Genomic DNA, 23,610 nt, shown 5'->3' with positions numbered 1-23,610 from the left:
TCTGTATACTGTGTTACTCGTGTGCAGCATTAGATTGTATTATTGCAATATTGTTTATGCAGGAATTTTCAAGTTTAATATCATACATTTGCAAACATTACAAAATGCTGCTTTGAAATTGTTAGGACACAAAAAAAGAGGTTCAACCATGTCACCCCGCCGTTTCTTCAGTATTGCTGGTTACCTTGCTCATACCGGGTGTTGCTTAAAGTCTTTGGATTAGATTCTCAAAACTCACTGTGAATTTAAAGATGGACGCTAAACCAGTCCTAGCTGATTTAGCGTCCAAATATTTTACCGGCCGATTCTCAGAACAGTTCACTGTGGTCTTTTCCGAGCTTCCTAGCAGCTTCCAATTATACTATGCGGTCATTAATATTAAAATGTAGTACAATGAGGTCATTACCATTAAAACAAGCACTCTGGGTGATTCTCTAAATTTTTTTGCTCACTTATTACAGGCAAAATTTTCTGGCAGGGTCTGAGCTGTCGTAGCCTTGCTTTCCTGTCAGTGCCTGAGTGTTGATTGGCTCAGGCACTGACAGGAAAGTAAGGCTTGACAGTCAGACCCTACCACAAAACATCCTCTCCTGCCTACAAACAAATTAAAGAAAAAGACCTCTAATTCCTCCCTCCTTTCCTTCTACCTATTCCCCCAGGGTCATTCAATGCCCCCCGCCCCCAGTACTTTAAAAGAAAAAAAAAAAAAATTGGCAGGAGAGATGCTCACTCCCTCCTGCTGCTGTGGTCTCCCACCCCGACATCCCTTTCCTCACAGCAGGAGGGATACCCACGCCAGTTGGTAGGCTCGCTTTATCAAAATGGTGGGCCTTCTTCCCGGTTCAACCTGGGATGAACTAGAAGGGGCCTAAGGTCCTGATTGGCTCTGTTGCCTAAGGCTTCTCCCCTGCATGCTATTATACTGAGAATCACCAGTAAAAGAAAAAGCACTCCCGCTACAGTCACTACATCAACCCTCCAGATTTTACCAGTGAGTTTTGAGAATCTGGCCCTTAGTACTTACACATAAAGTACTGTATTCTCAAACACCAGTTTATTTGCATTCCATGATTATCCCTTACATACCCACAATAACTTTAAGATCTTTACAGGACAATAGACTGATAGTTCTCACATTTAAGAAAGTCAAATGGGAATTCACACAAGCAAAAGCATCTTATTATTTTGCCCCATATCTATGGAATCAAATCCAGAAACACTTATGTCTGGATGCTAATTTGAAGCGTTTTAAAACTCTTCTTAAGACTTATTTTTTTTCAACAATCTTTTGGTATTGAAAATTCACAAGAGTTGTATTTATATTGAGGGGGAGGGGGGGGACACAGATGTTTCAGCAGAGCTGGATACCCTCGGAGCACACTGCAATGGATTTGTATGGATTTATGTTTTGTTTTGGTTGTTTGTTTGTTTTTTTGCTTATTTTGTAATTGGTTTGAGAGAGATGAGTATAGCTCTTTCCTATCATTTTATAGACTTCATTTTCCTTAATTATAATGATTTATTGTAACCACTTAGATCTATTGAAAGTTGCACAGAATATCAAATTTGAATAAACATAAACACAAATATAGCATTCATATTCACAGATTATAAAGGAACTATGATCAAGTTGTTGAGGATTATCGCGCACTTGGTTCCTCTTAAAGAGGTGATGTCCGCTAAATATAAGCCTTACTGCTCTAGGACACCCACCTTTAATTCTCAGTTGTAGCAGCAGCAAATTTGCTGATAATCATAGGCCCTCCGGAGACAAGGAAGGGCTTTTGTTTGGTTGGGGTTTTCTTTTTTTCTTTCTTTCTTTTTATATTACCATGCATTGTTCCCTTTGGGCTCTGCAAGGCTCCAACTTCATTTCAGAGCTCATATATAATGTCATGTTAGTTGTGGTGACAAACCAGAGCTGTATGATATACAGTATATTGCTAATACCCCTAAGTTGTAACTTCTATTTATGAAGTAATAAAATAACATCATTTGTTTAAGACCTTTTCTCCTCCATATCAGAACATCTGGTAATATAGTGGCTCTGCACAGCATATCAGCTGCTGATGACTAACCAAGCTGAAAGAGACGGCTGCCGAGAAAATGTGATGAAGAGCTGGCTGGAGCCTTGTCATGTTCAAATATTTCTAATGCCAAAGGAAGAGGTTTATAGTCACTTAGGCATGGATCCACAGAGATATTAAACTATTTAACCAGACAGATGGACAACATGTTTGAAGAAATACCTCTGATTATATCGTGCACCCAGTAAGACATGGAGCTTGCATTTTTATTCTTAAAATTCATAATCATGAGTGGTTTGTGTGCTAACCCCCAAATTCTGTAATTGGGCACCTAAAATTGTGTACATAAATCAGTGCACATAGCCGATATACGTAGACAACTTAATTATTTAATGAGCCTAATAAGTGCTGAAAATGTATGTATTTTATTATTTATATACCACTTATAGCTTAAGTGGTTCATATTCAGGTGCTCAAATTAATAATGAAGGGCTCCTTTTACAAAGGTGCGTTAGGGCCTTAACGCGCGGAATAGCGTGCGCTAGCCGCTACCGCCTCCTCTTGAGCAGGCAGTAGTTTTTCGGGTAGCGCGCGCTATAGCATGCGCTAATCCAGTGAGTGCGCTAAAAATGCTAGGGTACCTTTGTAAAAGGTGCCCTAAGATCATCAAAAATATATTAGCTATGTCAGCTACAGTTTGTTGTAGTATGTCTATAGAATTTATCATAGTATGCTTCTAACACACTGTGAATGTGTATTTTTATGGTTACCAGCTGATCTCTGCTTGAAACATGTGACACACACTCACAATTATCTATGTACCAGTTCACAAAGACCTAGTATAAGGGTAAAGGTGCAAAATCACTATATTGGTATGGAAGATCCCCTATATACTTTTAATTTTTAAAACATATGTGCCCAGTTTACACACATATTAGCATCATCCTGTGAGATGGTGCAAATCTATGTATAATCATTTTGGTCTTCCTGATCTACCTCCCTCCCGTGTGATTGTAATTTTTTTGTTTTACGCCTAACTCCGTTCTGGACAGTGGCCTCCTGCTCAATTCACAGATGTTCTTCTGTTCACCTACTTCCTGCCAGATTGGTAGAAACTAGCCCCCCCCTCCACCAAAAGCTCTTCACCCAACCACCACTCCCCTATGGAATCAACATCTAGAATTCCAGTGGGTCATAATCTGCATTGCTAGGTGAGACACAAGAGGCTTTCTATTATCACTACTGCTCACTGTTGAATGGTGGTATCTACTGTGCTTTAGCACTATACGTATAAGGGCTGAAGTATTGATACGAACTGGCATTTAAAAGTTTATAATTATACTGTAGTTACAGTTTATAGTTTATTTCATTTCATATACTGCATTATCAATTAATAGTGTATTCTCTGTAATATTTTGCTATTTTCAATTAAATGTATTACACTATTGTAATTTAATAAAATAATAAAAATGTTAAAAAAATACCACCCTGCTCCCTTTCTCTCCCTCCACCACCGTTCCATACCATCCTTTCCACCACCCTTCCATATCACCCTGCCCCCTTTCTCTCCCTCCACCACCCTTCCATGCTCCTTTCTCTCTCCCTCCAAACATTGCAGTTGCCAGCTCTGCCCTCTGAGCTTCTTTGCATAAGGTAGCCCAAAAGCAGAAATAGAACAGCTGGCAGCATCAACAGCAATGGCAATGGCAACAGGACCCCCCCCACACACATCAACAGCAATGGGCCCCCCGGCATCTACGGCAACGGCTCCCTCAGCATCAATGGCAATGCGACTGGTTCTGTTACAGGAAGGTCCTGCAATGACTGCGTCTGCCGGTCCATCCCCCTCTGACATCACTTCTTCTGGAGCAAGTAAGTGACTTCAGAGGGGGATGGACCGGCAGATGCAGTCATTGCGGGACCTTAGTTTAACAGAGCCAGCCATGTTGCGGTCGGGGGGGGGGGGGGCATTACCGTTGATGCCGGGAGGGGGCCGTTGCTGTCAATGCTGGGGGGGGGGAACGTTGCTGTTTCATAAAATGGCAAGGTGAGTCATCCTCCTTCAGCGGGCCCCCCTCACAGTTTTGGGCACTAGGCATGTGCCTACTAGGCCTATCCATTAATCCGGCCCTGCTGAAACCTACTCCCAGTGAGTATTTGTGGACACCATCCATTTATTAGCAACAAAAAAGATTTCTCCTCCTCCTGATCTCATATCAGAGTCTATACTCACTGAAAAGGTATATGCTGGTGTTCGTAATTCCCAGCTTGTTGGTTGCCACACAGGTGTAGTTGCCATAGTGTTCCTCGGTGACGTTGGCGACCATCAGGGTGGATCGGCTCCCAATGCTCTTGATCTCCATGCCTTGGGCATTGTTTATCCTGAGAATCCAAGGACATAAGATTAATCACATTCTTCAAAGTTGCTCACTTCAAAAGAAGGCTATACATTGCAAGAAGAGGTAAAAATTGATCCTTCTTATTCTATAACAAGTAGCCATGTTGGAAATAGGCTTGATGGACCTGCAGTCTGTCCCAGTATGGCAGCTCTTATATTCTATAAAATATCAGCACTGACTAAAAAAATGCACTAAACATGATTCTATAAATGATGCTCAAAGTTTACAGACTAGCACTTATGCCCGGAATTGCATATAAGTTTAAGAGCAATAATTTACACTAACTAAACTGTGCTGTAAATCCTCATACCTAAATTAGGCGCAGGTCTCCTTTATTCCTTAATAGCACACGTAAATTACAGAAATGTCCGATCCACCCATGACCCTCCCATGGCCATGCTCCTTTTTTGGAGATGCACATAAAATTTATTTAAAGATCCGGGCACGTAAATATGCACAAATAAATTTTATTTGATGACAATTAGCACCAGTAATTGTTAGAGCCCAATAATTGGCTCATTATTCAATTACACCGAGCTAGTGCCTAAATTTGCATATGCACTTTTTAGTTCAATTTATAGAATTTGAGGGTTAGTGCATAAATACGAGGGAGCATTCCAGATCTGCGTGCTTATAGAATGCAGAAAGTTACCATATTCCCTCTAATAATCTCCCACCTCCAATAATTGTCCACCCCCTGCTTCAGGACCCCAAAACACCATAACATTTGGCTTTAAAACCAAATCAAAATTCCCTCAATAATTGCCCTCCCTCCCCCCCCCCCCCCTTGGCATTGCTCTCCTCCACCCTCCATCTTCCTCTGAGATGACCAGATCTCTCTTTTTACCTGATTTCATGGTTATGTGCTAGGCTGGTGCAGGTCCTTGAGAATCTGCACATGCTCAGGGCCTTGAATATGTGCAGATACGCAAGGCCTCACAGTAGCCCAACACCATAACCTCAAGACAAGGTAAGAATAGAGATCCAGTGGTTGGGAGTGGAGAGTGGAGTACCACAAGGGCATTTACTGCAGGAGGTAGGTTGGAAGATAGAAATGGTGGTCATTATGAGGGGCAGGGTGAAGAAAAGAAATGGTCATCACAGGAAGGAAAGCTGGAGAAGAGAAATAATATCGCAAATAATCGCCTACGCTAGACTTCAGAAGACCCTATGTTTCTAATAATCACCTGGGTGATTATTAGAGAGAAAGAGAGAAAATGGTATGTGCTAAAATGGCACATTTAGGTGCCAACAGTTACACCTGCCATACGTATGGCATGCATAACTGTTTGCACCTACATATGTTTTGAGGGATTCCTTCAGAAGTTTAAATCTCTCCTAAAAACCTGGCTCATCACACTTTTTCCTCTTAGTTCTGTCTCTTTTTCCTCTTAGTTCTGTCTCTTATTTCCCCATCCTCCTAAACTAAACTAAACTAAGCCTTAGGTTTATATACCGCATCTTCTCCACTGAAGTGGAGCTCAACACGGTTTACAGAGTTTAAAAAATATGGGAAGAGAGAAGAGAAAGAGTTTACAAAGCATAAAAAGAGGGGATGTAATCAGGAGAAGAGATTATTATATGCTAGAGAAAAGCCAGGTTTTCAGTTGTTTTCGGAATAGTTGGAGGGAGTCCAGGTTCCGCAGCGGGACAGTGAGGTCGTTCCAGCGGCCGGTGATTTACCTGCGTGGAGGATGCCGTGTAGAGAGGGGAAGGATAGTTTATGTCTGTGGGCAGATCTGGTGGTAGTTGGTGTCGGGGCGAGGAAGGATAGAGGGATTAGGGGCGGAAGGATGCCGTGAATGATCTTGAAAGCCAGGCAGGAGCATTTGAAATGAATTCTGGAAAGTACTGGGAGCCAGTGAAGATTGGTAAGTAGAGGGGAGACGTGGTCATATTTGCGTTTAGCAAAAATCAGCTTAGCCGCAGTGTTCTGGATAAGCTGGAGTCTGCAAAGATTTTTTTTCGTTAGGCCTAAGTAGATGGCGTTACAATAATCGAGTTTGGATAGGATGATGGATTGTACAAGGACGGTGAAATGCTTTTGGTGAAAATAGGATCTAACTTTCCTCAGCATGTGGAGGCTGAAAAAACAAGATTTTGCCAGGGAATTCAGGTGATCGTTGAGGGAAAGGGAGGAGTCGATAGTGACGCCAAGGACCTTGCTTGAGAACTCAAGGTGTAGAGTAGGGCCTGTGGGTAGGGTGAAGAGGGCGGGCAGGTGAGCTAATTTTGGGCCGAGCCAGAGTAATTTTGTTTTTGATTCATTTAATTTCATCTGTACTGAGAGGGACCAGGCGTGAAGTCTCATTATGCATGATGTGATGTTCTCTTGGAGGTTTGTAACTCCTGTGAGTTGAGTTTGATTGTATGTTCTTGTGATTCAAGTGGTCATTCCTTTCTTCTCACTTTGAGTTGGAGAGGTGTTGGAGTGGTTTAGGGGCTTTCTTACGCTTCGTACTTATTAGGTTCGCTTCAATAATGATCTCTCAGGAATCTGTAATAATTCATATGTTGTTCCTCAGGGTTCGCCACTATCCCCACTGCTTTTCAGTGTCTATATGTCCTCTCTGGGACATGTTCGATTATCTCATTTAGAGATAAAATTGTTGTTACACGGATGATTTTACAATCATCATCCCCTTTGCTGATTCCCTCTCAGAAGTAGTTCTTATGGCGATAGAAGCATTAGGATTAATGGAACAGTGAATGACTGAATTTAAATTAAAGCTGAATTCAGAAAAAAAACAAAGCTTTTTGTAGCTTCTCCACATCCATATGATATTGATACATCTCTGATCATAAATAAACTTAGTTATCCTGTTTAGTCAACCATCAAGATATTGGGTGCGATATTGGATCAGGGCCTGACTATGAAGAATCAGGTGGACTTTTTGGTAAGAAAGGAATTCTTTACCCTCTGGAAGCTTTGATCTATTAGGACTTATTTTGATGTCTCATCGTTTAGACATTTTATGCAGTCCCTTATACTCAGTCAGCTCGATTACTGTAATATTACTTATTTGGCAGTATCTCAGAGAAATATGCAGTGACTGTGTATAATTCAAAACGCAGCAGTTAGATTGATTTTTGGCCTTTCTTTCGGAAATTGCATTGGTTGCCGGTGGAGGCGTGGGTGAAGCTTAAATTTTGTTGTTTTTGTTTTGAGGTTTTGTTTGGTCTTACCCCTAAATATTTAACCAATCTCTTTTCCTTTGCAACTAATAAACATAAGAGTTCACATTTGAATTTTGTCTTTCCGCCTGTCAAAGGTTGTAAACTTAAGAAAAATCACCAACATCTTTTGTCGTACCAGGTGACTTTATGGGGCAAGAACTTGGAACATTTGATCATGTCCTCCAATTCTTATTTGGAATTTAGGAGGCATCTAAAGACATATTTGTTTTCTAAATATCTGTTTTCTAAAAATTTCAACCTAATTGTACATCCTGCCTTCTGTAAACCGCATAGAATTTCATGGTCCTGTTTTCTAAATACTTGGGTAACTAATTTTCAACCTAATTGTGCATCCTACTTTTTGTAAACCGCATAGAACTTCACTAGCACTGACCAATCATACTATGCAATCATGTACAGTGAAATAAAAATACAATCTTATCTTTTCATTATTTGTCTGTCTTTGATCAATCGCTTGTTCTGCTTTAGTATCGGTAGCTCTTTTTTGTTTCTTCCTTATTTATTTATGTTGAAGTCTACTTAAGCCTACATAGTCTTTTGTTTAATATAACATAGAACATAACATAAAATCAATTTCTAGACGGCAAAATTTCACAGTTCTATGCAGTTTATAAAAGACTAAAAAAATGTAACAATTGAAATGAAAATGTAGTTAATTACCTAAGAACCTACAAAGGGGAGCTTATTTTTGGTGCCATGCTTATTTGGAACCTATGTTTCTTTATAGAATAAGAACATAAGAATTGCCATACTGGGACAGACTAAAGGACCATCAAGCCCAGTATCCTGTTTCCAACAGTGGTCAACCCTTGTCCCAAATAGTACAACAGATTTTATGCTGCTTATCCTAGGAACAAACAGTAATTTTCCCCAAGCCATCTCAATAATGGCTTATGGACTTCCCTTTTAGGAAACTATTCAAACCTTTTTTAAACCCTGCTAGTATAACAGAGTAAAAACACGTAGCGGGGCATAATCAAAACATATGTCTAAGTCTGATTGGGACATATAGCGCTAGATGCCCAAAGTGGGAAAATGCCCATTCTCAAAAAATTGTCTATCTGGACTACATCTATCTTTATACCACATTTTCGACAAAATTGTGTCTAAGTCCCAAATGCCCAGAACAAGACCATTTGGACAAGAGAGGAGTCAGAATTGTGATGAACTGGCCACCTAGACATTGCAACAGAGCAGTGGGGCACCTTATAGGGCACTGCTGTGAACTTCACAAAAGCGTGCCACATAAACATCTCACCAGAACTCCCTTATAGGTTATGCTGAGCCTCCCCAGAACATCACCAAAACCCACTATACCCATCTGTGTACAATCCCAATAGCCCTTATGGCTGCAGGTGGCACCTATATGGCAGTAGAGTAGGGTTGGGGGACACACATTTTCCACCATAAATGTAGTGGTTAGAGTGGCATATGGGCCTGGGTCCTCCTCTCTATGGTTCACTAGCCCACCCTCCCAGGCTATTTAAGAGACCTGTGTGCAGCTCTACTAGGCTTTCCTATACTAGGTGCTGATGTTCTGGAGATAGTTAAGTATGTTTTTATTCTGATCTTTGTAGGGGTGTTAGTGGGTCAGTGAACACTGGGGGAGTGGGTGTGCGGTCTTTACTTTGTCTCTGCAGTGATAATCTGGTTACTTTGGATACATTTTGTGCACTTATACCTGTTTTTACATTGTCTAAGTCACAACGTATAAATTTCATCCAGAAGTCTGGTAAAACCTTTGATTATCCCTGCAGGATGACTAAGTCTAGTCTAGTCTAGTCTAGTCTAGCGGGAAGCATGAGCCGTTGGATGTAAGGGGGATTTTCCTTGATACAGCCCGTTCGGGGCGAAACATAGTTTATGTCGGAGTGCCTACCCCCACCCGCGTAGATGAAGATGAGTATATTTTGATACATATTTAAAGTATTTATATTTATAAAACTATTTAAAAAAAAGTATTATAGAGGCCGATGACGACCATGGGTGCCAATTGAATCTGTATGATCTCAAAAGCTTAGAGGCATACAGTAAGGTACTTCTGAGGTCTGTTAGCCTGAATAATTATTAAATGTGAACTGTTGGAAGACTCCTTCTAGTTATCTATTGCTTTAAGTCTAGGTCAGCCCACATCCCACCCTAACCACTCTTCCATATACGCCCCTTCTAGCTCTGGGTGCACAGCAGCATTCAGAGGCCTAAATAGTTCATGGATACGTCAAAAAAATAGATTTGATTATCGGCACTTGGATGACCTGTCTTTTAGGTCGTCCAAGTGCCGACTTGGGCGGGTTTTTAGACGTGTTTAAGTTTCAATTATGAGCCCATAATATTTTAGTTTCAATTATGAGCCCCATAATATCGCTTACATCAATCATAGAGCTGGTGTAAATGCTTGCAGTTAGATTTTTAAAGGACAGGTGCACATTATAGCATTTTATAATGTATTCATGTAAATGTGTCCCACCCAAACTGCTCATGTCACGTCCATCTGTAATGTGCAGGTCATCGAATATTGGCATATATTTACAGAATAAAGAAAAGTACACCAGAGGGAATATAGTGACACAAAGATCTACAATACAAAAAAAGCATAGAAGGCCACGAATGGAGCAACAAGCAGAGTCACATTCACAGGGAAGCAATTTTATTCTAGAAGGCAGGATGTCTAACTCATTAGCGCATATCCCAAAAGGGAGTGTGGCATGGGAGGGACATGCACATGTCAGATGTGTTCTGAATAGTTATGCGTGTAATTAGAGAATTTTGGAAATGCATGTCTAAATTGGGCACCAGTCTTTACATCATGTTTGAACAGGCGTAAGTCTGGCACCCAAAGTTAGGTATGCCAATCAGCGTTATACATGGTTCAATAATGGATGCATAGCCTATGAAATGGCCATGTTTCAAAAAGGGTTTTGTCATGGAGTGTCATTTGACTTCAATGCTAAACAAACTGATTTATAGCAGGACCAGTGCACCCTAGATGAACTCTTATTCTTGCCATCCACTAGATGAAATGGGATGATTTATTACGGCCACAATGAATCGTCTTATTCATGACCACAATGAATCGTCTTCTTCACGACGTTTCAATGAATTGTACCTCTCCTCCACCCACCCACCCCACCAGTGCCTATCCTCTTCTCCACCTCCTCCCGCTGGTGCCTCATTTCTTCTTCTCCACACCTCCCCCCCCCCTCCGCTAGTGCCTTTCCTCCTCCACCCCCTTCTGCTGGTGCCTCATTTCCTCTCTGCTCCAACCCCCCTACCCTGCATACCTCTTGAAAAGTGCACCGGCATGAGCATCTTCCACCCCTGCCCAGCTGGCCTTGGCTTCCTTCTTATATTACTTCCTAGTCATGGGACCAGGAAATGATTTCAGATGGGAGTCAAGGTCTAGCGCGAGCAGGAGGTGAAAGATACTGCTCATGCCAGCAAACTTTTCAAAGCAGGGAGATGCTCCTACTTGGGGGGGAGAGAATGTGTGTGGGGGGGCATAGTCCCCCCCACAAACACAAGAGGTCAGGTGCTGTCATGGTCAATTCATCATGGCTGATTCAGCGATGAAATGTTCGTGCTGAATTGGCCGTAGTGAATCAGCCATGATGTATTGTCCTAGACCTCCACTATACCCCTCTGTCACTGAACTAAGGACCTAATTCTCAAAACAGCATCCCGATTGTAGGCAACAGTAGGTGTCCTACCATCGTTTAATGAACCAATCAAGATGTAAGTTTTTTAAAAAGATCGATGCGGCGAATAGTGCCTACAATGTAGCCGTTTGACTCATGTCTAAAGAAGCATCTAGGCATGCCTACAGATGCCAAAGGCTGGCATAGGTGTGGCTTACTTCAGAAGTGGCCTTAGGTATTCATAGACATGCCTAGGTGCTTCCACAGGTATGAGTCAGAAGCCATAAATGTAAGCCTACATTTAAGATGGATAGCTCTAAGTATAATAAATGTTGGCACTGTTATCTCGAAGCAGGGACTTTAGATCATTTATTATTCTTTTTGGAACCAAATTAAATTTGGGACCAAATTAATTGTTTATTAGACAATCCAGTGGCATTGTCATATGATACTGTGCTGCTTGGTATGGCAATGAGAGCAAAAAGTCAGATTTCTTCAAATAATAACAAATTATTACTTATAATGACTGGAGTTGCCATTTAACAAATTATGTATGATTGGAAAAACTGGAGTAGATTAAATTATAATTTCTTGTGGAATTCCTTATGTCATATTTATAAAATGGAAAGATTTATTGCAATACAGTGAGGATGTTTTAGGAAATTTCAAGATGTGTGGGAGCCATTAACAAAATATTGTACTGATTAGATGACATTTTTTCCCTTAAATTTACAGGTTCAATTATGAGGGGGAGGGGGGTAATTTTATGATTACATATTGTACAAGGTATTGATTATATAATAGGAAGGGGTGGGAAGGGTGGGAGATAAGAATATATCATTTGTACTATTGATGATTATTAAGTGATATACTTATTGTTAATCTGTTTTAACATATTGACACACTTATTTTAAGTTTGAAAATGAATAAAGATTTAAAAAAAAAAAAAGATGCCTGTACAAAAAATAGACATGATTCTGGATGTGAAGCCTACCGGTGATGGACATGTTGCATCGCCTAATGCAGCATGTACCATTTCCAGAATCAGGCGCTCAGTGTATAGCCCTTGACAGAGACTGCCCCAACTTTGTTGGTTGAGCTAACTTTTCAGCAGCCCCTCATTAAAGGTAGCACTTAAGTGTATCCACTGCACAAGGGATGTTTCCATGGAAAGGGACATGGGTGTATCAGGAGCATTCTGGAAAATTGCTCACAGTATTATAAAATATTATAGATGTGGTTTCAGTTGGTGTAAGTCTTCAAGCCCAAAGTTGGGCATGGAATTTGGCAGCTAATGTTATTCTTCAAAGAGCATTCATCCCAAAGCACCTTTTATAGTATAGTGCTAGGTGCCGATTGTTTTTTTGGGTTTTTTTTGGCAACCATATTTGAGTACCATTTGCTGAATTTGGGCCTAGGTGCTTTCTAGTGTCTGAAAGAATCTCTATTACTTTGCATGTATTGCCCACAGACTTCTACCAAAAGGTGCAACTTGTTCCATAGTAACAAAAAAGTGATTATTAATCCTGCAAGACAAGATGATATTTGGCCAAAAATGTTTTTAAGAGAACTGAAAGAAAAATTGATAAAGCAACATGGACAGAACAAAGAAAAAAGTCATGTTTATAAATTCCTTGAAGTGCAATAAAATGTCTCATTTCCATTATTTTTATTGTTAAACAATAGCTCGGGTGTTTATAATACAAAAACAATTAATTTAAATGGCATTGTTACTGCCTATGGGATGGCACTGCTGAGCATGAATGGAAAGACCAAGAGACATCCAGCTTAATTTTTAAAACATTTCTTTTGTTATTAAACAGAACAAGCAGTTCTATAATTATATTGGCAAACGAAGATGTACTGTTGACTTCTATGAAAAAAAAAACACCTGAGCTAGAAATGTAATAAAAGTGATGATTTTTAAAATGAAAAATGTATTTCTCCTAATTGCATTTTGGATTTAAAGTTTCTGTCAGACAAATTATTTCCTGAAAAAAATACGACTCGATATCAGCCTTCATCAGGCAACTACATTGGTTACCCATCCCATCCCGAATAAAATTTAAAATTTCATGCACCTTATACCAAATAATTCACGGAAACTCAGCAGCTCCACTTATCCAACTCTTCTCAAAGGCATGGTCTACCTCCCACAGAACCCTTAACAGGATACTACTAAACCTTCCCTCAACAAAGAATCTCCAATACAAGCAAATCTTTCACTCCATGCTTATCTTCCTAGGAGTGAAAACCTGGAATGACCTCATTGAAACAACTAGAACAGAACCTAACTACACCACATTTTGGAAAAAACTGAAAACCAACCTCTTTGACACTCTTACTTCTCAGATCTCCTTCTGCCCAAATATTCCCCCTTTTCTCCTCCCCTTTCTCTCCCCTTCCCTCTCCATTCCTCTCTCTTCTCTTTGTAAGTCATCTTGAGCCTGCCTAGGTGTGCGCGACGCAGAAATAGAAGATTAGATTAGAATGTTTTTGGAGCAAAGTCCTTATTTAACAGTCAATATTCAGATTTACCCCCTCTTCTACGAAACCGTGCTAGAGGTTTCTAGCGCAGAGAGCTGTGCTGAATGGCCCACACTGCTCCTGACGCTCATGGAGTTCCTATGAGCATCCGGAGCAGCGCAGGCCATTCAGTTTGGCTCCCCGTGCTAGAAACTACTAGCGCGGTTTCATAGAAGAGGGAATTAATGATTGGGCCAACAACCTCCCCCCCTTTTATCAAGCTGCGCTAGAGGTTTTTAGAGTGGGCCAGTGAGGTAAATGCTCCAACATTCATAGGAATTTTATGAGTGGCATAGTATTTACTGCGTTGGCTTCTACTACAAAGCTCTAGCACAGCTTGATAAAAAGGGGCCCAAAATTTGCAAAACATCTGGCAATCTTGACATTGAAGCCGTATTAGCATTTTTTTCCGCTGACCGTGACAGTAAAAGTTCCAGTGCTCACAGAATTCCTATAAACATTGGATCTTTTACCCCAATGGCCAATGATAAAAAACGCTAACGCTGCTTCATAAAAGAGGGGAGGGGAGTATGTTTTCCATTTTTGACAAATATAGCGCACATATTTTTTAAAAATCCCTAAACCAAAACTCTCTCTTCTGTGCAATATTTTCAAATAGAGTGGATGAGTAGCCTAATGGTTAATGCAGTGGGCTGGAAACCTGAGGAACTGTGTTTAATTCTCATTGCAGCTCCTTGTGACCCTAGGCAAATCAATTGACCTCCTTTTATTCCAAGTACAAAACAGATTGTGAGCCCACTAGGGACAGAGAAAGTAGCTACATATACAGTAACATATGTAAATTACTTTGGTTGTACAGTACTATAGAAATCTAGGACCCTGTATATAATTGCATGCATTAGAAAATGGTACAGAATGATAAATAAATAATATTTCCACTTCAAACCTGTGATGACTAGGGCCTGAAATTGGTAGAGGGTAAAATCTTCTGCCAAACAAGCTTCATACTGTACAAGTGTGCAAGTACTGTTACAAATAAAGTTGCCACTTCACCCAGATCAACCTGTAAAGGCAGGGTAATGAGGCTGTAGCTCTAACCCAGGGGTAGGTAACTCCTGTCCTCGAGAGCCGGAATCCAGTCGGGTTTTCAGGATTTCCCCAATGAATATGCATTGAAAGCAGTGCATGCAAATAGATCTAATGCATATTCATTGGGGAAATCCTGAAAACCCGATTGGATTCCGGCCCTCAAGGACCAGAGTTGCCTACCCCTGCTCTAACCACTACACCACACTCTCCTCCTACATTCATTCAGTTGTAGTAAGTTATATTCACTCCAGAGCATTATCCTCCTGATATTCTGTAGGACTTAGCTGGCCGGGAATGGCTCCTGGCCGACTAAATCCCATTTGGCTGGCTATCCACCGATATTCAGCAGGAGAAAGCCAGCTATCTCCCATTGAATATTGGGCTTGCAGGCTAGCCTGGTGACCAACTATATCACGTAAGTCTCCCCTGATTTTCATCAGCTGGCCAGCTAAAGCAGAGAGACCCACTTAAAAGGCAGGTCTATCTTTGTCCATTTGCCTTAGAGCAGGGGTGTCCAATGTCGGTCCTCGAGGGCCGCAATCCAGTCGGGTTTTCAGGATTTCCCCAATGAATATGCATGAGATCTATTAGCATACAATGAAAGCAGTGCATGCAAATAGACCTCATGTATATTCATTGGGGAAATCATGAAAATCCGACTGGACTGCGGCCCTCGAGGACCGACATTGGACACCCCTGCCTTAGAGGATCAGCCAATTAAAATTGGCTTGGCTAACTAGGTGTGAGCATCTGAATTTTGCCCTGGATATTGAATACCAGGGCCAGATATGGTTCTAAAATTGAATATCCAGGATTACTACAGCCTATGGAAGGTTGCTGGGCTGCCTCCCATGGGCTGAATTTCGGGCCTATGTTCACAGTCTCATCTCTGTTTGATTGTTCCAGCTATTAAGGAAATTAAATGCATCACAAACTGAAATGTTGTGACTTCGGGAATAGTACAAATTTTGGAACAGCTTACCCAGAAACAAGGGGTAAACTGTTCCAAAAATAGTCAACCAGAGATGATGCCTAGATGTCTCTGATGCCTAGAAAGAAACTTATAATGTGGTTATTTGAACACTTGTTGAGAAGACTGATCCCATCTGTAGAGCTGGTTCATTATAGGATAACAGTATCATCCCAGAGCTTCAGTTGGGTTTTGCTGCATTTTGTTTTATTTAATATTTTAGATTATAATTTGTTAATTTTATTTACATATTCTGTATTTAAACTAGTTTTGTATTTATTTTATTGCAGTGTTTTCTATTCATTGGATTGTAATTACCGCTTAGCTCCCTTTTTGTGGGTATTGTGACAGGGAAGCCCCTGTCACATGGAAAAACCCTGCTCTAAAACCCTCCATCCCTAAAGCTAAGCCAGTTCAGCAGCCAGAGAATAGGGTTTTAGGCAGAGTAAAACAAGCAGGGTTAAAACAAGAGAGCCATCCACCAGGAAACCCAGTAGGAAGGGCTCCCAAACCACAGTCTAATTGTCATTATTCCTTTCCCAAGAGCAGAGAAGTTTCCCTGTAAAACCAAGCTGTGAAACAGAGAATCAACCAAGAAGGGGGTGGGGCTACACATGGGAAACTGCAAGCACGTAAGCCTTCAGACGTGAAGCAGAAGGGAAATAAATGAACCCCAGCCTTGGCTGGAAGGGAGATTTGAGCCCAGCCCACAGCTCCACACAGGACATTCCCTCCACAGAGACAGAGAGGCAGCTCTTTTCCACCCAGAGAAGGACAAACAGAAATTCCCAAAGCAGCTAAGTACTGGGACCTTGCAGAGGGTTTTGTAAGGGAAAGGCAAAGTAATGCTACAGGGGGGGAGCCAGCCTGCTCTCCTAAGGGGGAGGGGAAAGGGAAAATGTAGAAAGCATGGAAATAGCTGAGTATGATTGTGATACCAGTAGTATGGACTGGGAGAGCCATGCTAATATCCCAGAAGAATATAATTTGCCAGAAGAAAGCATGGAGTTGTAATATAACTGCTCACCAGCACTGCCCTTTGTAAAACGTTTCTCCAGCCAGGATATTAACTGAGCTAGGAACATGTATGTTCTGGTGGAGGGCTACAGAGTGCTGACAAGAAACTGGGACCAAGCACAAGTGCTTCAGGGAATTCCCTGAACAAACTTTTAAACTGCCGTGCAGAAGCCAGAAGTTTGGAAACTTGGGTGAGGCATAGAACAACTTTATGCACAGGAAGGGTTGTTTTGTTTCCATCCCCACTGCTTAGGCAGAACAGGAGAAGTCCCAAGAGAGAAAAGCAGTGAAAGTTGAGAAGCCAAAAGTCAATGAAAACTGTTTTGGTTTGTTGTTTGGACTGGCTATGATATACTAGGCATTGCCTTAAGAGAGGGGTAAGCTGGTGAGTGCTCCCTAAGAGGGAACCTAGCTACCTGCGGGTAGGGGTCCCAACAGAGACTATCATATTATTTGGACATTAGTATTGGAGGCAAATGAAGCCTGGTGGCAATGAACTTTGAAATGAAACACAATAATGAGAATGCATGCTTTATCCAGGTGACAGTGAAGACTGAACTGCAGGGAAATTATCATTGGATTTAAGTCTGATATTTTGTGGGGGTTTTCTTGTGGACAAATAAAATGTAAATCTTATTTTGAACTGTATCCAGAAAAATTCCATGCTTTTCTTTTCACCAACCAAATCAAAGGCACCCAAAATCTTGCCTGCGGTCTGAGCTGGCTATCTCACTTGCCGAGAGCCGGGCCCGGCCACAGTATGGAGCGAGATCTAAGTGGTTAAACTCCCAGATGAAGAATTGCAACAATTTTTGTGCTCCTAATTCCTGATGATGAAAGACCATATAGTGGCAATTCTATAAATTACTGCTCAATTTAGGTACCCCAATACCATGCACTTAAGTTTAGAACAGCACTTAACAACAGTTTTAGAACAGCATCTAGGCACCAGGATTCCATTATAGAATGCTAGTGTAAGTTGGCATTGCCATGACCATGTTTTGGTGCACCCTTTTATACCATGTCAATGGCAGGTTTAAGTTGGCATGCCTATCTGCAACATTTGATATATCTGGGGGACTCACCCATGCTCTGTCCATATGTACATCCTCCTTACATTAGGTACTTAGGCACTTAGGTAGTACCTTATAGAATAAACACTTAGCTGTCAATTTCTGGTATCTTGGACATGTTTTATGTGGTATATAACTCTAGGCACCGGTTTGTAAACTTGCCTTCTTAGTATCTTGAATATTTTGTTATCCATTTGTTAATGTATCCCCCCAAAAACTTACAACTGTGCATACAAGGGTGAATCAAAAATTAAAGGCAGTTGTTAAATTACACGATAATCAGAACAGAGCTACAACACATGTGCTTGTATATTGCCTGTTGGATAGTTTGCCCACACACAGTGCAGCACTTGACCTTTAGTCATGTGGCAGCCATGAAGTCAGAAAAATGGAAGAACATGCAGTAGTTTTCTTTGGGCAGAGTCAATGAAACCCATGGAAATTCGCCATCAGATTTTGACTCAGTTTGGTCATAGCACCATGAATCAACAAAAGGTTTATGAATGGGTAAAATGGTTTAAAGCAGGAAGAACAGGTGAAACTGATAAATGTCATTCTGGTCGCCCACACAAGAGCACATTGACAGGGTGAATGCCTTGATTAGAGAAGACCGACCGATAATGGTGACTCAATTGGCTGCAAATTTAGATTTCAGCTATGGATCTGTATTTGCCATAATGGCATGATGATTTGGGATACAAGAAAGTCTGCACAAGCAACAGCTTGTGGAGGTTGTGACCCAGTTCCTGAAACAGTATGAAGATCCAAGTATTCTGGAGAGAATTGTCACCAGTGATGAGACATGGGTGCAGCACTTTGACCCAGAGAGCAAAAGTAAAGGAAGCGGTGCTCACCTGGCTTCAGGAGCAGCCTAAAAACTTCTCTGTAGAAGCTAGTTGAACGATACAACAAATGCATCATCTTGCATGAGGACTATGTGGAAAAGTGATATGTTCAACTGCTCACAGTTACTTCTATTAAATTTGTTAAATGTATTTTGCCTTTACTTTTTGATTTACCCCTGTATAAATGTTTTACATATAGAATCCATAAATTTTTTTAAAAAATATCTGTTCTAATGCTCTCTAGAAGAATGAAAAAAGAAAAAGAAAAAAAAAGAGAATGTTTAAATAATTTCGTAAGAACTAGGGCATTCACAACCAATTATTTTACTGTACTTTACCTGCCTTATCACCTCCCAACCGATATTCAACTAGCAGCAGTGAGCTGCCTCCCACTGGTATTATCCCCAGATATTCAATGCCAAGCCCTCTCCGCCCTATCTATTTTTTGGGGGGATGGTTGGATAACACATAGCTAGTTGTCAATATTCAACCCCTTATTGCATAAGCCAACCTGCTTAAAGACAGGACTGCTATTAAGGTGGCCCAATTTAAATGGTTTACTTATGTGGTGAGGAGCTGAATATTGACACAACCAGACTCCTTGAACGCCCACAAGTTAACTGCTTTTGAATTCAGCACTAACCAGTCAATTTCAGCGGTGATATCCGGTTAAATGCTGCTGAAAATGACCAGATTGAGCCGTATATAAATTTTTTTATAAACTTGAACGAGCAATTTAACCGATCAGCGGCCATTTCCAGTCAGTTAAATTGTTTTGAATGTCAGCTGGTACATTTTTAATCCCAAATAACTTTGTACTTGAATGTCTGTTCTGGATGCACCAGGTAATGTCCTAGTGATTAGGAGAAGGGGCTGTGGGTGTTATGGGTGCTTGTGCATCCCCAATATTGAATAAACTCCTTGAGTGTATCCAGTAAGAATTAATTTCCATTAAGTTTAGCACCCCCAATGATTTTGAAAAGTTGGCTCCTATTTCCTAATGCTGTTTAGGTCCCATTAACGTGCCTATATTCGCAGTCAATGGACTTACCTGCTGTCATCCCTGTACCACTCAAAGTCAGGCAAGGGCATAGCGGATGCCTCACACCGGAGGGTGGCTGGTTTCCCCGTGGCAGCTTCATTGTTTTTGGCGTTTGTGATGGTTGGAGGGTCTGCAAAGAAAGGTATGGACCGTGTTACTCCTCAGCAATTAATTTTTCAGCATATTGCAAGAACCGTTCAGTTCATATAGTACGGGGGGGGGGGTGAGGGGAAGGGAGGCAAAATATAATAGTAGACAGCAATATCTAAAATAATTTCCTTCCTCCATGTAAGTTGTTATATAGTAAGATAAGTTTACAAAATGCAGCAATTGATGGTAGACAGATATGATGAGTGATTCCACCTCCCCCACCCCCACCTCCCCAATTCATATTTTTTCTTTTTTTTAATTAAACTTTATTAAATTTACAAAAGAAATACAAAAGGAGTCTTAACCAATAAGAAATAAACAACAGTAATAAGAACAAACGGCTGCATTTTTAGTTGTTACATAGCTCAAATTATGATATAAATTAATATCAAAGTATATTCTACATAATATGAAGTAAATTCACAAATGTTATAAAAGGGGGTAGCATTGTCTAATGGGCTGATCTAGATTGGGAACAATATGTATCTAGAATACTCCAGCCTCTAAGAAATGACAATATATGATTGTGTTTTAACACATTGATTTCTTCATATTTTCTATAAGCACGTAATGTATTTCACCATTCATGGTAGGAAGCGCTTAAGTTATTTTTCTAATAAGTGACAATAATATGCAAGGCTAAAGCAATCATAAAATCAAATAATCTGGAGTAGGCTGGCTTTAAATCAAGATTGGAGTCGGACGATCGAAGTATAAGTCAATTCTCATTGCACCTTTGCTGCCCTACATACCCTAAGAGGACTCCGTTTGGCAGTGCTTAGATCTGGGTTTTAAACACTGGTTAAACTGCTGGCAAAAAAGCTGGGAGTCCAATGGCATTCAGTCTGCCATTGAATTTTATGCATCTCACGAGACCATTGGAAGTATATAGAGCAAGCTTCATTAATCAGAGATCTGAAGATTTTAAATACTGCATTTCTCAAATATTTTCTGAACATCCACTTTAGCTATTTGTTTCCATCATTTTTAGTTAAATTTTTTATGCTACTTATTTATTTATGTATCACAGAAGGTATATGGAGCTCTGCGCGTTTCTGGTTCTGACATTATGTAATATTGTGGCCGCTAGGGACATTACTGACGTTCATGCGGTCCTCTATGTATAAAGGCTGTCTACCCCTGATCTAACTGATGAACACAAGTGAAGGTGATTTGGATATCATATAGTAGAGGTGTGCATGAAACCTGCCACCTCTAATTTTGTTAAAGGGATTTTTTTTGCATCTCAAGCTTATACAGTATAACTTGCATATTAATGTTCAGCCAGCGATGCTCAGCATTTTGCTGATCGCTGCCAGCATTATGTCCAAAAATTCAATGCAAGGCCATGTCCAGGCTTTGGCACTGAATTCTGGGATTGCAGAGCTGGCTACACCACAGCCGGTTAAATACAAAATTCAGCAGCATTACATAAAGATATGACTGACTTTATGGGGTCCTATTTACTGTATGTGGTTAAAACCCTTTCAGGACCAAGGGACATATTTGTCCCATAACTTTAAAATCCTATAAATTTTGATTGGGATAGTCTACAGTTCTAAATTTGATATGTACGGATTCCATATGATACTGCCTTTATGTAAACAAACTGGTTCCGACATTCATTCATTAGCGTCGTTGCTAGATTGACGAGAAGATTCACTTGCCACACTGTCCATAAGCCAGAAGTGTGATTTTTTTAAATAAAAATAATGATATTTCACAAAAAAAATCAATTTTTTGGCATCTGCAAGCCCTTTTTACCATAAAAATGTCGTCAAAACCACAAAAATTGGCCTACGATCCTTATGGTCCTGAAAGGGTTAACCTGACCAGTTAAGTGCTGCTGGTTAAGTGCCACTGAAAATGATCAGTTAGGCCCAAAAAAGGAGATTTAAATGCCAGGAGCTGTTTCTGGCCAGTTATTCGTATCACTTTGAATATTGACACAAATAATGACAAGGCCCCCAATAGATTAGTTAATTGCTTGCTGGGATTTCCCTAGCTCGGTCTTTTCCGCCGCCAGCCTGCTGGCATACAACCGTACAAGCATAATATCAACTTCACTTTGTTTCTGCAGTGAGACAGAGTGTGCCGGTTCCACACCACTGGTTCTAGAGGTACAAGATGAATCACACAATAAACAAACACCTTCTTCATGATCGTGCTGCAAGCTACTACCTAGCTCTGCTCTCCTCTTATCCTCCTGTTAAGAGACTTGGCCTTTCATACTTATTTCTCACATTAGTACTGCTTGGATGCATTTAAATCATGACAACAAGACATAAGATATAGTAGTGAGGGTTTATCATTTGTGGTTCAATTGTGCTGTTTCTTAAGTGTGAATGGCAAGATCTGTGGCTTGGCTTTGGAAGAGGGAAGGGGTGGGGTGGGGGGCTCTGATGCATTGTTTGTCTTACAGCAAAGGTGATCTACATTGGGAAGCTGCGTTGCTTCACTCTCAGGGTCAGATGCTCTAAAATCACCGTTAAAATCCTGTGGATCGCTGTGGTGCCAGTAAATGGTCTGATTTGAAAATGGCAATTGATCCTGAAATAATTTTGCATGTAGTCATTGACGAAAGCAACTGACACATGCGCAGAGCCTCCTGCCACTCATCTGTTCAGGGCAAAATTAATTTTTTTTTTTCTTTTGAATGGCCAGAGATTTTGTGTGTGTGTTATACGCTCACAATATCTGTGCCCATTAAAAAAAAAAAATGTTGTGCCAGGATACCCCCTGACAACGGCCCCTCCCCCCAAACCTTTTTTAAAAAATCAACAGGAGGGAAGCCTACACCCTTATGCCTTAGCCACCCAGACCCTCGCACACCCCGACCCCCCACCTTTAAATTGAAGATCTGCAGCAGGGATTCTCACTCCCTCATGTTGCTGGGGCCTCCGCTGAGAACCCCTGAATTCCCTGAACCCTGGCCCCCTCCCCCCATGTACCTCTAAATTTAAGATTGGCAAGAAAGATGCTTCAATATGAATTGCTGGTTAGAAAGCCCCCAAATCTGTTCAGGACTGTGCCTGTGATGCCAATAACATCTAGGCAGGATAGGATAATAGTATGGTCAAGTAGGTTGAAAGCACTGCTCAGGTCAAATTACATAACTAGAGCACCCTGTCCTCTGCTTATTAGGTGGTGAATATCGTTCAGCAATGATGCCAGCACTGTTTCGGTACTAAAAAGTGGTTGAAATTCTGATTGGGAGTCATGCAGTATATCATGCTATTTCAGGTAATTAAGCAGCTGGTGATACACAAGGCCTTCCAGAAGCTTCACAAAGAAGGGGGATGGAAGCAATTGGGCGATAATTAGTAACTGAGGAGACAGGTTCTTTGCTGTGTTCAACAACTGGTGTTATCACAAATATGCCCTTTGCTATCAGGAAAGTGCCATTGTCAAGCATCATCTCAGTCCAGTGGAATAGCAGACCCTGAAAGGTTGGTGAGGAGAATTGCAAGAAAGTTGGTGGGCAGGTGTCCAGTAAACAGCATGCATGCACTTATTGCTGAATAGCTTTTGAAATAGGGTGAAGTCGGGGGCAGTGAAGGCTTCACAAACCAAGTCAGCTTGGTGGTTTCTAAGAACAGTTTCACATGGGTTGTTGCTTGGAGTGCTGTTGGGGCAAAGCGTGCGGCGAAGGGTCAAGATCTTTGAACTAAAGTGACC

The 23,610-nt window shown here is 40.9% G+C and overlaps 1 protein-coding gene across 6 annotated transcripts in view; it reads right to left on the bottom strand.

Moving 5' to 3' along the window:
• Nucleotides 1-23,610, bottom strand: part of LSAMP (limbic system associated membrane protein) — a 1,229,080-nt gene that overhangs the window by 110,155 nt on the left and 1,095,315 nt on the right. For all 6 annotated transcript variants that reach the window (XM_033941214.1, XM_033941210.1, XM_033941211.1 and 3 more), the window contains 2 exons: nucleotides 19,792-19,912; nucleotides 4,261-4,409 (listed from right to left, as the gene is read on the bottom strand). In XM_033941214.1, the coding sequence (XP_033797105.1) occupies nucleotides 4,261-4,409; nucleotides 19,792-19,912 (270 nt within the window). The remainder of the gene's footprint in view (nucleotides 1-4,260; nucleotides 4,410-19,791; nucleotides 19,913-23,610) is intronic.

The sequence above is a fragment of the Geotrypetes seraphini genome, chromosome 4 (genome assembly GCF_902459505.1).
Source record: "Geotrypetes seraphini chromosome 4, aGeoSer1.1, whole genome shotgun sequence".
Lineage (NCBI taxonomy): Eukaryota > Metazoa > Chordata > Amphibia > Gymnophiona > Dermophiidae > Geotrypetes > Geotrypetes seraphini.
The sequence above is the reverse complement of the archived record's forward strand: the minus strand, read 5'-3'. Positions and strand labels throughout refer to the sequence as shown.